The 16,340-nt window shown below is 42.7% G+C and overlaps 2 protein-coding genes and 1 pseudogene across 8 annotated transcripts in view; 1 reads left to right on the top strand and 2 right to left on the bottom strand.

Moving 5' to 3' along the window:
- CENPP (centromere protein P) overlaps positions 1-16,340 on the top strand; it is a 252,595-nt gene that overhangs the window by 198,864 nt on the left and 37,391 nt on the right. The window contains exon 6 of one of the 4 annotated variants that reach the window (XM_089336296.1): positions 11,293-11,373. The exons of the other annotated variants lie outside the window; for them this stretch is intronic. Coding sequence (XP_089192422.1) covers positions 11,293-11,358 — 66 coding nt within the window. The 3' untranslated portion in view covers positions 11,359-11,373. Of the gene's footprint in view, positions 1-11,292; positions 11,374-16,340 lie in introns of those variants that run through there. 4 annotated transcript variants of the gene reach the window in all.
- The window catches only part of ECM2 (extracellular matrix protein 2), an 89,437-nt gene that overhangs the window by 45,519 nt on the left and 27,578 nt on the right, over positions 1-16,340 (bottom strand). The window contains exons 1-2 of one of the 4 annotated variants that reach the window (XM_070050223.2): positions 497-644; positions 92-182 (exon numbers count right to left, since the gene is read on the bottom strand). The exons of 2 other annotated variants lie outside the window; for them this stretch is intronic. The gene's annotated coding sequence lies outside the window, so the exon portion shown is untranslated. Of the gene's footprint in view, positions 1-91; positions 183-496; positions 645-16,340 lie in introns of those variants that run through there. One more of the 4 variants, XM_051859164.3, reaches the window with a different exon arrangement.
- Positions 9,409-9,567, bottom strand: LOC149128687 (U2 spliceosomal RNA; annotated as a pseudogene).

Genomic DNA, 16,340 nt, shown 5'->3' with positions numbered 1-16,340 from the left:
AGGAGAGAGTAGTGTCTCATACTCAGTAACAGAAGCCATGGCTTGATTTGAAATACATACATTAAGAGAGAGTTTTTGGCTTAGTACTTACAGTGTCACTTGGGATACCTGAATCCCCTATCTGAGTGCCAGGCTTAGAGTCCCAGCTCCACTTCAGATCTTGCTTCTGGCTAATAAGCACCCTAGGATGAAGTAGGTGATGGCTATATTAGTTAGGTCTTAATTGGGTGAGAGACCCGGACTGAATTCCTGGCTCCTGGCTTCAGCATGGCTCTACCCTGTCTGAAGTGGACATTTGGGAAGTGAACCAGCAGATGGAGGATTGATTCTCTCTCCCTTCTTCCCTCCCTCCCTCCCTCCCTTCTTCCCTCCCTCCCTTCTTCCCTCCCTCCCCCCCCCCTTTCTCTCTCTCCCTTTCTCTCTCTGCCTTTCAAATAAATTAAATAAATATGTTTTAAAGTTTATTAAAAAGGAAAAAAAATATTGAAATACATACATTAGTTTTGGGAGAAAACACGGTGGGTAACCTGCTGTGTTGGCCAGGGAGTAGAGCAAACAGGAACAGCTTAACAGTGGCTGGCTGAATACCATCAGGCCTAGCATTTCAAAACCTCCAGGAATCTATTATAGAAACAGGTCTTTCTGGGCAAAGGGTGCTCCAAGGGAGTATTTTGAAACACTGTAACATTGAATAAGAAGAACGGGAGGAGTTAACTCCATGAGCTGTTGGCAGAACAAGAGGTAGCTGGAGATCGGAAGGCCTCCAGAGTACCAGCATGCAAAGTTGTCACCGTGCCCCAAGAGGAAACTTCAAAACCATGTGTCTTGTGATCTTAACTTATTTTGATATAATTTAGCATCTTATTAAAGAACAAATTGGAGAGAAATTAAAACTCTTTATAGTAGTTATGTCTGGATTATGGAATTTTAGGGGCACATTTACTATGTAACTGTATATTTTTATAATGTTTTGAGCTTTTTATAACAAGATCAGAAAAGAATAACTTTTTAAAAGGAATAAAAACAAGCAGAAAAAGAAGTAACAGATAACAGCACGGAGGACTAACAGTAACTCCCATGCTGAGATGGTCACAAAAAAAAACAAATGTTACAGTTTCTGAAGTTGCTGCTCTAAAATTTCTGTGGTTTAATGGACTGTTACATGAGAGCTTTTGCAGAAACTATTTTAACCGCACTAGTCTATGGAAAATGCTGGTATTACGCTTTCTCCTGCCCCTTTTATTACTGCAGGCATAAATTATGTCCTGAGCCTTGGCTCTGACAGCCCTCCAAGGCTGTGGCCTTGCTCGGCAGCAGGCACTGAGCAGAGCCTCCTGTGCCGCCTGTGCCTGTCAGGTGCACACGCCAAAGGACCGTTCCTGTGGTGCCATCATTTTCAGTACAGTCACCTTTGCAGTGTTTGGGTTCTGGTATACCAGTGAGGTGAATTTTCTTTTACGTGTGCAATTGCTTGCCATATGACACCTTTGTAGCTATTAACACCTAGGGAAATATAAATTTCAGATGTTTTAAGTAGAGCCATTCTCAAAAACAGGAGCCTTATCTGGCTTCAGGCCAGTTTTAGTTATGTTTGTCTATCAGTCTCTCTCTCTCAGCATAGTCAGATGCCTTTTAAACTGGTTAACACTGGAATGTGTCAGTTGTTTTGTTTACTTTTTTTTTTTTTTTTTTTTTGACAGGCAGAGTTAGACAGTGAGAGAGAGACAGAGAGAAAGGTCTTCCTTCCATTGGTTCACCCCCCAAATGGCTGCTATGGCTGGTGCGCTGCGCCAATCCGAAGCCAGGAGCCAGGCGCTTCCTCCTGGTCTCCCATGCAGGTGCAGGGCCCAAGCACCTGGGCCATCCTCCACTGCCTTCCTGGGTCACAGCAGAGAGCTGGACTGGAAGAGAAGTAACCGGGACAGAATCCGGCACCCCAACCAGGACTAGAACCCAGTGTGCCGGCGCCGCAAGGCGGAGGATTAGCCTATTGAGCCACAGCGCCGGCCTAGTTATTATTTCTTTAAGAAATAATGACAAGGGGAATAAAGTCTGTACATATCTGGTACAGGTACAGTTTTTCTAGTATATGCTATCTTCAGGTGTAAAATTGATTGAACTTGTGGATACAGAACCCATGGATATGGATTGCTGACAGTACATAAAAGTAGCATAAATTTTTAAAGTACACAGGGGCCAGTGCTGTGGCGCAGTGGGTTAAAGCCCTGGCCTGCAGTGCCAGCATCCCGTATGTGTGCCGGGTCTAGTTCCGGCTGCTCCACTTCTGATCCAGCTCTCTGCTATGGCCTGGGAAAGCAGTGGAAGATGGTCCAAGTCCTTGGGCCCCTGCACCCATGTGGGAGACCTAGAGGAAGCTCCTGGCTCCTGGCTTCAAATCAGCTCAGCTCTGGCCATTGCAGCCATTTGGGAAGTGAACCTGCAGATGGAAGACCTCTTTAACACTGTCTTTCAAAAAAAATTTTTTTAATTAAAAAAAAAAGTACACAGTGAAAGCTTTCATTTTTCTTTACCAGGGTTGATTGTTCTACCAACCTTTTCATTGAAGTAACTAAAAAAAGCTATATATAACTTTTATATAGTTCTATATAAAAAGCTTTATATGACTATAAAAATATATCACACATTAGAACATCTTAAAAAACATTGTTGCAAGATGGGTGTGATAAGAGTAGATTCAGCTGCCGTTTGGGACACTCATACCCATGTTGCAGTGCCTGGGATTGATTCCTATCTCTGCTTCCCATCTGTCTTCCTGCTAATGACCCCCTGGAGGTCAGCACGTGGCTGCAGTACTTGGGTTCCTGCTGCTCATTTGGGAAACCTAGATGGATTTCCTGACTACTGGTTTTGACCTGGTCCAGCCCTGGCTGTTACAGACATCTGGGACATGAACCAGTAAATGGAAGATCTCTTTCTTTCTCTATCTCTTCTTCTATCTCTGTCACTGTGCCTTTCATTTAAACAATTAACTTCATTTAAAAAATCATCAGTGAGGTGAGAAGATTTTTTAAAAAGTGCTGGCCCCAAATCTGGGAGATTACCATGATAAACCTTTTGTTTTGGGGTTACTTGCCAGAAATATTAAATAAGAAAAATGTCAATAAATATATAGGAAGCAATAATAACAATTCAACACCTTTTTTTATTCATCACCTCAAATACTTATCATTTAGTCTTCCTAACTCAAACCTTGTACCCTTTGATCAATATCTTTCAATTCCTCCAGCCTCACAGCTTCTGGTAATCACCATTCTGCTGTCTGTTACTATGAATTAATTGTTTGATTCCACATGCAGTATAAGCAAGTGAGAACATATAGTATTTTTCTTTCTGTGTCTGCCTTATCTCACTTAGCATGATGTCATCCAGATTCTCCATGTTGTTGCAAATGACTTTTTTTTTTTTAACATTTATTGATTTATTTATTTTAAAGGCAGAGTTGGAGGGAACAGAGAGAGAGATCTTACTTCTGCTGGTTCACTCCCCAAATGGCTGCAACAGCCAGGGCTGAGCCAGCCCAAAGCTAGGAGCCAGGGACTGCTTCCAGGTATCCCACATGGGTGGCAGGGCCCAAGTACTCGGGCCATCCTCTGTTTCCCCAGGCACATTAGCAGGGAACTAGATCAAAAGTGGAACAGCCAGGACTCGAACCAGTGCCTATATGGATTGCTGACATTGAACGTAGTGACTTTACCCCAGTGCACCACAATGCCAATCCCAAGAATTTTCCTTCTTTTTAAAAGCTGTATTCCATTGTGTGTATTTACACCATGTTTTTGTTTTCCATTCTTTTTTTTTAATTAATTTTTTATCTATTTGGAAAACGCACATCTTCTTTCTACTGGTTCACTCCTTCTAATGCCTGCAATAGGTGGGCCTGGGCCAGACCAAAGCCAGTAGCCAAGAAATTAATCTGGGTCTCCCACATGGGTGACAAGGACACAACTACTTGAGCCTGCAACCGCTGCCGCCCGATGTGGTCATTAGAAGAAAGCTGTTATTGGGAGCAGAGTGTAGACGCTAACCCCGGAGTATGGGCGGGAATCTCTAGATCAAATGCCCACCCCTTTTTAAATATTTATTTTTATTATTTTTTAAGATTTTATTTATTTGAAAGGCAGAGTTACAGAAAGAAAGGAGAGGGAGAGAGATCTTCCATCCACCTGTTCACTTCCCAGATGACTGCGACAGCTGGGGCTGGGCCAGGCCAAAACCAGGAGCCAGGAGCTTTTTCGGGGTCTCCCTGTTGGTGGCAGGGGCCCAGGCCTTGGGCCATCTTCTACTGCTTTCCCAGGCAACTGGGGTCAGAACTGGATCAGAACTAGAGCAACTGGGACTTGATCCAGCACCCGTATGGGATGCGGGCACTGCAAGTGGCAGCTTAGCCTGCTGTGCCACAGCGCAGTCATTTTGACTTTCAAATAATCAAATCAATCTTTTTTTTTTTTTTTGATAAAAAAACACTTTTCTTTCTGTGCTTGAAATGCAAAAGAGAGCTCCCATCTTCTGGTTCACTCCCCAAATGCCTACAATAGCCAGGACTGTGCCAGACTAAATTCAGGACTCAGGACTCAATCCAGGTTTTTCCCGTGAATGAAAGGAACACATTGACTTGTGTCATTACATGTAGCGGTCACTAAGTCAAAAGTGCTCCTATCTGTTTATTTGTTGAGGGACATGTAGGTTGTTTCCATATCTTGGCTACTGTGAATAGTGCTACAGTAAATATGGAAGTGCAGATGTTTCTTCAACACACCACTTTTATTTCTTTCCAGGTGTTTGTTTTATTTTGCTTTTTAGAGAGAGGGAGAGGAGAGAGAAAGCGCTATCTTCCATCTGCTGGTTCACTCTCCAAATGGCTGCAATGGCCAGGGCTGGGCCAGCCGGGCCCGCCAAAGCCAGGAGCCAGGAGCTTCTTCCAGGTCTCCCATGTGAGTGCAGGGGCCCAAGCACTTGGGTCAGCCTCTCCTGCCTTCCCATGCACATTAGCAGGGAGCTTTGTCAGAGGAGCAGCTAAGACTCAAACCCATACCCAAGGCTGCAGACAGCTGCTTAATCCACTGCACCACAGCTCTGGCCCCTCTTTCAGATGTTTACCCAATAGTGAGATTACTAAATTCCATGGTAATTTTTTTGAGAAATTTCCATACTGTTTTCCACAACAGCTGTACTAATTTACATTCCTATCAACAGTGAATAAGTTTCTTGTTCTCCACATCCTCACTAATATTTATTACTTCTTGTCTCTTGATAATAGCCTTCCTGACAGATGTGAGATAATGTCTCATTGTGGTTTTGCTTTGCATTTCTGTGACGGTTAGTGATGATGAGCATATTTTCATATGTCTGGATATTTGAGAAATTTCTAGTCCTTTGCCCATTTTTTCATAACATTATTTACTTGCTGCTGAATTATTTGAGTTCTTTATGTATTCTGGATGTTAATCTCTTATCTGATGTATAATCTGAAAGTATTGTGTCCTGTTCCCTAAGTTGTCTCTTCAGTCTGTTGATCATTTCCTTTGCCGTACAGAAGCTGTTTAATTTTATGTAATTGTGTTTGTCCCTTCTTAGTACTTATGCTCGGTATGAGAAGCCAGACAAAAAGACCACATACTGATTGATTCCATTATATTGAATGTCCAGAATGGGCAAATACATTGACACATGAATTACGTTAGTGGTTACCTGAGGTGAGAGAGTGATTGAATGGGGTATGACTATTAGTAAGTGCAGAGTTGCTTTATGTGGTGAACAAAATGTTCTAAAAAGTAGGTAGGGTGGTGGCTTTCAATTATGAATATGCTAGTATATTCGTATGTGTGTATATATATATATGTAAAGTGACTGGTATACTTTACACTTTGAATTTTATGGTTCATAAATTATACCTCAGTAAAGCATTTTTAAAAAATACTCTGGTGGGGGCTGGCGCACAGCTCACATGGCTAATCCTCTGCCTGCAGCGCTGGCATCCCATATGGGCGCTGGGTTCTAGTCCTGGCTGCTTCTCTTCCAGTGCAGCTCTCTGCTGTGGCCTGGGAGGGCAGTGGAATATGGTCCAAGTGCTTGGGCCCCTGCACCCACATCGGAGACCAGGAAGAGGTACCTGGCTCCTGGCTTCGGATCGGCGCAGCGCCAGCTGTGGCAGCCATTTGGAGAGTGAACCAACAGAGGGAAGACCTTTCTCTCTGTCTCTCTCTCACTGTCTATAACTCTACCTGTCAAATAAAAAAAATACTCTGGTGAAATACTAAAAGTTTTCTTTTCTGGGAATGAAACAGTGAGGCCTGGCAATACAATAATGCAATAAAGAAAAAATAAGAATAAATGGTGGGGTAGGAATTTGTCATAGCAATCAAGACACCATTTGAAACACCCACATAAGTCCTGACTCCACTCCCAGTTCCAGCTTCCTGCTAATGCACATCCCAAAATGCAACAGTGATGGCTCAAGTGTGGTTGGATCCCTGACACTCACATTGGAGGCCCAGTTTGAGTACCCAGCTCCTGGCTTTGAACTGGTCCAATCCCAGCTGTTGTGGGCATCTGTAGAGTCAACCAGTGTGTAGGAGATCCCTCTTTGTCTCTTTGTCCCTCTCTCGCTCCTCATACTCCCTACTCCTTATTCCCTCTCTCTGCCTTTCAAATGAATAAAAAATTAAATTTGAAAAAATAAATTAGCATTTTTATATAGTTAGAAAATGAAACAAGGAAAAGATGTGATTTAAATATCAAACACATTTAAAAATAAATCAAATGTTTAGGAATAAATACCATGAAAAACGAGCAAGATATCCTTAGAATCATAAAATTTTGAGAAAAATTAAAGAAGAGATAAATAAGGGTAAGTGGAAAGACCATACTCAGACAGTGAGACATTTGGTGTTGCAGAGGTGCCATGTATCTGTCAACTGATCTTAGAGCTGAAGCAATGTGAGTCAAAATCCTAGTAGTTCATGTGATGGTGCAGTATGTCTGTGTGGTGCGTGTATATGTTTGGTATGGAGTGTGTGTATGTCGTAGGGATTTGGCATGGTGTGTGGTTGTTCATGTCGGTTGTGTTTGGTGCATATGGTGTAGTAAGAGTGTATGTGGTACATGTGGTATGATGTGATATTGTAATACATGTGTGCATGGTAAATGTGTGGTGGGCATTTGTGGTGCAAGTGTTGTGGTGAGTCCCTGGTGTGGTGGGATGTGTTTGGTGTGGTGAGAATGCCGTGTGCCTGTGGTATGTGTGTAATGTGTTGTAGTGCATGTGGTATATGTGAAGTGTGGTATGTACATGGAGTATGTGGTGTGGTAGAAAGTGACAAATACTCAGATGTATATGGAAATGCAAAACACAGAGAAAAATCCCAGACATTCTTGAAGGAAAACAGGCTGTAGGAATTTCCCTAAATATCAACTCTCATTATTAAACAACCACAGTGACTAGTACAGTGTGGTAATGACAGGAAGACAGATAACAGACATTGGAACAGGAAGAGAGACCAAAAAATTCCTTCTCATGTGTCCCCTGGAGTTGTGAGGGCAGATACTGCCACGTGGTGAGCAGGATGCAGCTTTGTTCCATTGTGCCCCCGAGACTAGACTGGAGCCAATAGACAAAGGCTGCAGCCAGGCTGATTTGGACTTAATTAAAAAAAAAAGTTCTCCTAACCAGAATTGTCCAACCAAGCTGCTTGATGAGGTCCCAAAGCCCACAGCTGGAATGACTGTGGGAGAAACCAGAGGACAGTCTGTGGAGAACTTCGTTGAGTGGATTGCTAAGATGCTGGACTGGAGGATTCCATTTTATTGATCAGGTTCGAAGGTGTGTCTCTGCGATTCTGTCTCCGTACCATGGTGCTGTAGGCCATGGGGAAATGAGATATCTATCTTTGTCAGGGAACTTCCCTCACTCCCTGAGCCGTGTTTGGTAGCATGGGCCTGCCAGAGGCTAGGCTCAGAGTTTGACTGTGTCCTCCAGGGTCGGCAGCCCTCCCTGGAGGCTCCTGGACTCCAGGACAGAGCCAAATCTTGTCCTTAGAATGATGTCCAACAGGAGGACACATGACTGCACTTCCTGCATGAAGTCTGCGTATGGAAATAAACTCAACAGGGAGAAACCTGTGCATGTTGGGTTAGAGGGGAGTCACCAAATGAATTGGTCGAGCTTTTCCTTTTTGTTTTCAAGAAATGAGTAAATGGTGAGATGTGACGATTGATATGACAAGTGTTCCTGGGACCTGTCACTTCTTTGTTTAGGTTTGTATGATTTCCTGTCCTGCTGTGGTGAGACTCAGCCTGGGGGGCTGGAAATCCTCCCAGAATGTCATCCACACACAGGATATGAAAGGAAGTAAGAACTGAGCTAGAGTACAAACGAGGTCCCCATACAGTAGTCTAAAGGTGGCAAAGTTACACACCAAGCTAGCAAACGTTCAAGCAAATCATCTCTCATTCACTTATCTCAAAAAGGCTTCTTCACAGTCGGAATCCTGCACTCCTGGATTTCACCTACACCAGAACATGGTGGCTCAGGAAGGAGCCAGTACATGCCCCACCACATTTCTTTCTCCATGCCTCATGCTGCCCATGCTGTCACCTACGCGGTCCTCTGAACTCCTTCCTTAGCTCTGCACAGGCAGCTCCCCTGCCCCCGGGTTGCTTGGACTGGCAGTATGTTCTGTCCCAGGGTGACAGCCACGTCAGAGGCCTACACAAGTCCTGGAAGCAGGGTTTTGGGGGGCAGGGAGTTCCAGGGTGCCAGAACCACACCCAGAATGTGACCTGGAGGGGCCAGCTGAGACAGCATGAGGACACCTTGCTCCCTGGGGAGGATGAAGCCAAAGCAGAGTGCAGGTCAGAGGGCCTCTCTGTCAGCCAAGAATGATGGTGAGAAGAAGACATAATTTGCAGACAAGAAAGTATTCTGAAAGGGAAACATATAGTCCCTCACCTTATATGGAGAGGAGTTAGGTGTGGTAGTCTTACTAGGAGACAGCACCATGCCCCAAAGTGATTTCCTGTGTTTTCTTGTTCTTGAGGTAAGGGAAGTTCTACCATGAGTATAACACAAGTCAAGTAAAACATAACCAAATGATCCAGATTAAAGGAGACAATTAAAAACCATATAAGAAGCCAATAGGTTTTCCTCTCCTAACTAAAGTAAGCATTGCTGTGAACTTGTCCATGACAGCAAAAGATAACACAAGGCTGTTAAAAGGTGAGGAACTTGTTAATAAAGTTTGGTGTTGGATCAGAATGTTTGCCATTCTAGTCTTGGGTGTAAATCCACACCTCCATGATGTCCATGTTTCTGAACTCCTGACCCAGACCTGAATGCCAGGGCCTACGTTGAGACCATGACATTAGAGCACAGGTTTGGTTAAGTGATCGGCAAGGACTGCCCAGGCAGGGTCACTGAAGGACCCATCTGACACATTCTTGAATCAGGAGCGTGGCATAATTTTTATTTGCATAATTTTTATTAAACTGATATTAAACTGATAAGAACAGATACTACACTTGGTCTTAGCCAAAAGGCCGAGAAGCGATATTTGCATAATTTTTAATTTGTTCTCAGCCTCCTAACATACTCAAGGTTCCACCAGCCATATACAATCTCCCTCTATCCTGTTTACTTGTCCTCAAGCTGCTGTCTAGTCCATCTTCCCATTGCTACTTGATTTCTTTAAAAAAAAGAAAAGATTTATTTTATTTATTTGAAATATGGAGTTACAGAGAGAGGTAGAGCCAGAGAGAGAGAGAGAGAGAGAGAGAGAGAGAGGTCTTTCATCCGATGGTTCACTCCCCAGATGACTGCAATGGCCAGAGCTGAGCTGATCCAAAGCCAGGAGCAGGAGCTTCCTCCAAGTCTCCCATGTGGGTGCAGGGCTCAAGGACTTGTACCATCTTCTGCTTTCCCAGGCCATAGCAGAGAGCTGGATCAGAAGTGGAGCATCTGGAACACGAACCGGTGCCCATATGGGATGCCAGGACTGCAGGCCAGGGCTTTAACCTGCTGTACCACAGCGTCACCCCCGCTACTTGATTTCTTAATAAAGAATCCACAGGAAATACCTTCATATGTTCACTTCCACTTATTACCAATTCTTCTGCTGGGATTCTGGGAAAGCTGTGCCCTCTTTAGTCCTAAGTGGCTCCTTTTTCTTGTCTTCTGCTTATTGGTTACCTTATCCTTGGAAGCCAGTCTGACTTCTCAGTATGTTGTACTCATCAGTGTCAGTGTTGACGTTCCCTGGTCGCCATTGCCTTTTCTCACCCTCCCTCATGATCTGCTTCATTCCCTTAACATAAATGAGACTCCCATTAATCACAAAGTTGTAACATATGCTATTGAGTTACATGTCTACTTTAAGCTCTAAAGTATTTCCTGAGCTTCATACTAAAATCACCAACCTCTGGTCTCGTTGGCGTGGACTTCTCCCAGGCATTGCCTCAGCACATCCAGAAGAAAGAACAAAGCACGCTGTCCCCTGCTGCCACCTCTAAATTTGTTATTCCTTTCTGTTTCCCCTGTTGTTGATAATTCGTAGAACTGAGGAAATGCCAGATTTACCTAACCACTGATTTTATTGATTAGAAGCATTTTAAAATTCAGCTTTATCTCGCTCATAGCTGTTTATTTAAGTTCGTGTCTGGATGGATACAGTGACTTTATATTATATCCAGATAACCAGGAAATTGGTTTACTTATCCTAACCAACTGTTTTAACTGTAGCAATATTCTGACAGGAGTTCAGGGAGAGTTTAAGTTACAGGAGAGACTTTGTACAAAGAAAACCACATTTGGGCTTTATAGTTTAATTTCCATTCCTAAAACTACATTAAGTCCTTTTTTGCCGTAAAATTCATCCAAATTTAAAATGTGATTTATGATATTCATCATTTAAGTAGTTTTGTAGAGTTTTAAGGTAACCTAGGAACAGATGTTTTTGGCATGTTTGTTGGTAGAATCAGGTCCTCGTCTGCTCTTGTATATACTATACAAGGCAGGTGGTAGCAGAGTCAAATGGAGCAAAACACAGGGAGCTGGCATGCGTACATCCCGGGCGCCAGATGCCCAGCTCTTTGCTGGACCTGCAGTACAATAAATCCTTCATCACAGTGGCATGCGTTGTTAGCCTCCAGTTTCCAAAGGGGCAAAACCGAAGTGTCACGGGGGCTGAATGAGGAAATTGAAACTTCATAGTACTAAATAATGTACCTAACTGCTAAGCAGGGAATTCAGTGAGAGGTCTGATTTCCTTTCCCAAACAGTCAAGCTGGAGCCTCTGCCCCTGCCAGCAGGCAAGGAAAGGCACGTCAGCAGAAGCGGCTTCTTAGCACCACCATGGCCCCCCACTCCCACAGAGCCGCAGGACTCGTGAGAGCCAGGCTGCCCAGGGCCCGGAGAGACTCTGTGATGGATCCCTGTCAGAAGAGTCAGGCCGGAGCTCAGGCCTGACCCGGTCACTCGCCCTACAGCAAGGACTGGATGAGTCATTTCTCCCCTGGGACTCGGTTTTCCGATCTTTAATGTAAGTCCATTAGGGATTTCTTAGGTTGTTGCTCGCACTCTAGGGCGTGGTGTTCTTACTTTGAAAACAGCAGCCACAGCCACAGCTTCCAGAATTGCCCTTTGCCCTGCAGTTTTCCTCCTGCAAGCCCTCAAGCCCATGCTTAGCGTGAGGTTTGTGAGAGGATTACACACATGGTAGTTTTAACATTTGCTGGGAATGGGGGATTCTTTTCCGCTGATATACTGTCTGAAGGAGATGGCCATAAACCAGGGCGACCACAGTATTTACAAAGGTATTTCATAAAAAAGAAGGCTTTGGCAGCTCATGTAGCCCATATTCAGGAGGAGGATACAGACATGTTCACTTGAGGTTTAATAAATCAAAACATACTGTTTATTCACAGCCTCATTTTTTCCCCATTACTGGTGGATGATGTCATCATTTTGATTTCCATTAGAATCTTCTTGTGTCCAGTCAAAGGAAAAAAATAACATTAACTGCATTTATTATGCAGTTTTATTTTTAAAAACAATTTTAGTTTTAATTCTGCCAGATGTGTGAATGGAATTTTCAAATCATACCAAAGGATTTAGGGAATTTTTATGAGAATTATATTGTAAAAATTCTGGCTTTTTTGGGCTATATGCACAGATCTGTTATTTTTTAGTAAGTTATTTTCTTATTTTTTTCCAGATGAAGCCCTGATCATAAGAACAAAACTAAAACTTCTCCCCCATTTTAAAGCAGAACAGAAAATTTGGGAATTGCTAATAAATATTAAGAGGAAAACTAAAATCCATCATCATAACACTAAGATTTGTAGAAATAAGATTTTAAATATATATATATATGTAAAATCTACACTACTCGTCTTTGCCCATATATTTCTCTACCAGTGTGAGGACTTTGAGTGAGACTACTCAAAGGCACAAATGTGTGTAACATCTGTCTTGCCATGACTGGGGAAATTAGCAACATTAAAAGCAAATAAATATTCTTTTAAAACTGCAGCCCTCTGCTTCCTGCCAGCCTGCTGTTTTCTCCATTCCCTGTCGTAAACATCTTCTTACTCAAGAAGTGGTCTCCAACCCCACAGTGCTCCCTTAGCACCAGAGGCAGCTCTCTTATCACCCTGCTTTAGAATATGAATGCCAGTGTCTATTTGCTTTCTCCAATGGTGAGTAAATTCCTTGAGGACTTACACATATGTGTATCAGTAATCAAATCATTCAGCAAATGTTTTACTGTATCTTGAGCTCACTGCTGAAATATAACAATAAAGCATAGGTTTTTTTTTTTTAAAAAAAGCTTTATTTTATTTATTTGAAAGAGTTACGGAGAGAGGGAGAGACAGAGAGAGAGAGGTCTTCCATCTGCTGGTTCACTCCCCAAATAGCCACCATGGCCGGAGCTGGGCCAATCCAAAGCCAGGACTCCAGAGGTCCTCCAGGTCTCCCACGTGGGTGCAGGGGCCCAAGGACTTGAACCATCCTCCACTGCTCTCCCAGGCCATAGCAGAGAGCTGGATTGAAAGTGGAGCAGTTGGGACACAAACTGGCACCTGTAAGGGAAGCCAGGGCTTTAACCCGCTGCACCACAGCACCGCCCCTAATGCGTAGTTCTTATAGTTAATTAGAAACAATATTCTTTACTAAGTAATCAGATGAATTACTGCTTCTGTATCAAACAGTGTGATCATCTCTATGGTTGGAAAGATGCAGAATATTTTGGAAAGACACAGGAGGACTCACATCGGCTGTTGTTTGAGAGAGAAGGGTTTAGCAGTGTTCAATACAGATGATCCTCTTTCATACATTCAGTTCCCTTGTCCCACTGTCTTGTGTCTTATTTCTCAATATCTCTTGCTGGTTCTTCCTCCTCCACCTTCTTGGAACAGTAAATATGATTGTGAGGCTGGAGGATGGACTGCAGGAGGGAAGTCACCAGATCTTAAGAGGCTTTGGAAATGTATTGAAGGTTTGGAGCTTTACCAGAGGTGATGTGGAAGAAACAGGCAGGTGTGCATTCTAGAAAGCTGGCTGATTGTAATCTGGTTTATGAAGTAAACCAAAGGATTAAATCTAGAGCCAAGTCACACTTTAAAGGCTATTGCACTAATCCAAGAGAGAGATTTTTTTTTTTTCCTAGTGTAGGGGGAATTCAAGACGTAATTAGGAGGTAATCAACTTAAGATTTAGTTTGGTATAGGGAAAGAAGAAGAATCAAATATATGAAACCCAGGTTTCTGTCATGAGCAATTGCATAGCCATTTCTGAGGTAAATACAGGTTTATAGACAAAGATAATTCAATCAGTTTAGCCAATCAAAAGAGAAGCCTGGGTTAGATATGTAAGATCTGTCACAATGCCTATGGATGACACTGAAGCCACAAAATTGGATGCAATCATAGACCATGATATATAACCAGGTGATTTGTCTGGGTTTGCAAGTCTTATAGGAACTAAAAGAAATGGAACTCTCTCCAAAATAAGCACTTTCATACATTACGAATAGAAATGTGTATTGGTAGACTCTTTTTTTCCCCCAGAAACCTTTTATTTAAGGAATACAAACTTCATGCATGTTATAAATACAACTTTAGCAGCACAATGATTCTTCCCACCATACCCACCTGTCCACACTGCACTACCACCCTTCTTCCTCCTCCCTCTCCTGTCCCCATTCTTATTTTTTATTAAGATCTATTTTTAATTAACTTTATACACATATGATTAACTCTATAATGAATAAAAAGTTCAACAAGTAGTATGAGAAAAAAAAAAAAACTGTTCCTCAACAGTCAAGACAGGGGCTGTTCAAAGTCATTGCATCTCAAAGTGTCAATTTTACTTCCACAGATTACCTATTAGTTATCACAGATCAGGGAGAACATGGTATTTGTCCTTTGGGGACTGGCTTATCTCATGAAGTATGATGTTTTCCAGATTCATCCATTTTGTTGCAAACAACAGGATTTCATTTTTTTACCACTGTGTAGTATTCCATGGTGTACATATCCCATAATTTCTTTGTCTAATCGTCAGTTGACAGAAATCTGGGTTGTTTCTGTTGTTGTGCCTGAGCGAGTGCTGACAGAGGAGCGCCACACATTGATAATTTTAGAGTCCTTTATTGCTGGCAGCCAAGAGTGGCCTTGTGCCCCACAGAACTCTCAACCCTGAATACCAAGACAACAGGGTTTTTAAAGGCAAAAACCACAAAATCAGGAGGTGAATACATGGTTACTAGGGTCAAGCTAACCTAAAACCTAGGCGAAACTAATATCAATTATAATCTGGACAATACCAGTTACAATCTTAACAATTCTAATTATAATCTTGACATTAATCCAGATAGTGGCTTAAATCATATGCAGGACATAGACAAATTACATTTTTATCTTTAACCCAGGTGCAGCCTATCCTCTTCCAAGCTTGAGCGATCATGCTAAGGGGTTTCTATGCTTTGCCAAGTGTGATGTAGTGGATTGCTATTGCCTGAGAGTTTTAGATCATAGTTTCAGACCAGAGTCTCGTGGTGGTGGTGGGGGGGGCTTCCCAGAATAGAGTCTCAGGTACTCCAAAATGGAGTCCCTACTGTCAAGGTGTTACTTCACTGTATCTTAGCTATTGTGAATTGAGCTGCAATAAACAAGGTGGTACAGATAACTCTTTCATATGTTGATTTCATTTCTCTTGGGCAAATTCCCAGGAGTGAGTTGGCTGGGTCAAATGGTAGGTCTATATTTGGATTGCTGAGGTGTCTCTGGACTGCCTTCCACAGTGGCTATACCAGTTTACATTCCTACCAACAGACGATTAGGGTACCTTTTTCTCCACATCCTTGCCAGCATTTGTTGTTTGTTGATTTCTGTATGAAAGCCATTCTAACGGAGGTGAAACCTCACTGTGGTTTTGAATTGCATTTCCCTAACAGCTAGTGAGCCTGAGCATTTTTTTCATGTGTCTGTTGCCCATTTGGATTTCCTCTTTTGAAAAATGCATTGTTTAAGTCATTTGCCCATTTCTTAACTGAATTGCTTGTTTTGTTGTTGTTGGATTTCTTTATATATTCCAGTTACTAATCCTTTATCAACTGCATAGTTTGCAAATGATTTCTCCCATTCTGTCAATTGCCTCTTCACTTTGCTAAGTGTTTCTTCTGCAGTGCAGAAGCTTCTCAGTTGGATGTAATCCCATTTGTCCATTTTGGCTTTGATTGCCTGTGCCTCTGGGGTCTTTTCCAAGAACTCTGCCTGTGCAAATGCCTTGCAGCATTTCCACAATGCTCTCTAATAACTGGATGGTATCGGGTCATGGATTTAGATCTTTGATCCATTTTGAGTGGATTTTTGTGTAAGGTATAAGGTTTGGGTCTTGCTTCATATTTATTATGCATGTGAGTCTGCAGGATCTTGAAATTGCTTTCTCTTCCTGGAGTCTTGTGTTGTGTTATCCCTACTGTTTTCTACAAGTCCACTTTGTTCTCTTCTCTGAAAAGGAATAGGGTAGCTGCCACTGTTGGCAGGGATGCATTGGTGCCTGTCTCTCTCATTTTCAGGTTTCTTGGGCCAACCTGGGCCATGTGTCCATCCTTGATCCTGTCAGCTGTGATCTGCGGGGTCCAGATCTAGAGAAGGCTGTACAGACATGGCTTAGTGGTGGGAACACAGGGTGGAATAGAGTTAAACACGTTAAGCAAGAGCACTTTGGTGCAGACTGTCCCTTATGAAGCCTCCTTGTGAGAGAAAAGTTATTAGTGTTCATTGTAATTTCTTCAGTCAGTGTGTATTTACTTTACTTCCTG

Source organism: Oryctolagus cuniculus, chromosome 1, assembly GCF_051225735.1.
Source record: "Oryctolagus cuniculus isolate XC-2025 breed Fujian yellow rabbit chromosome 1, ASM5122573v1, whole genome shotgun sequence".
NCBI classification, from domain to species: Eukaryota; Metazoa; Chordata; class Mammalia; order Lagomorpha; family Leporidae; genus Oryctolagus; species Oryctolagus cuniculus.
Note: the sequence above shows the minus strand (reverse complement) of the source record. Positions and strands in the feature narration are given on the sequence as shown.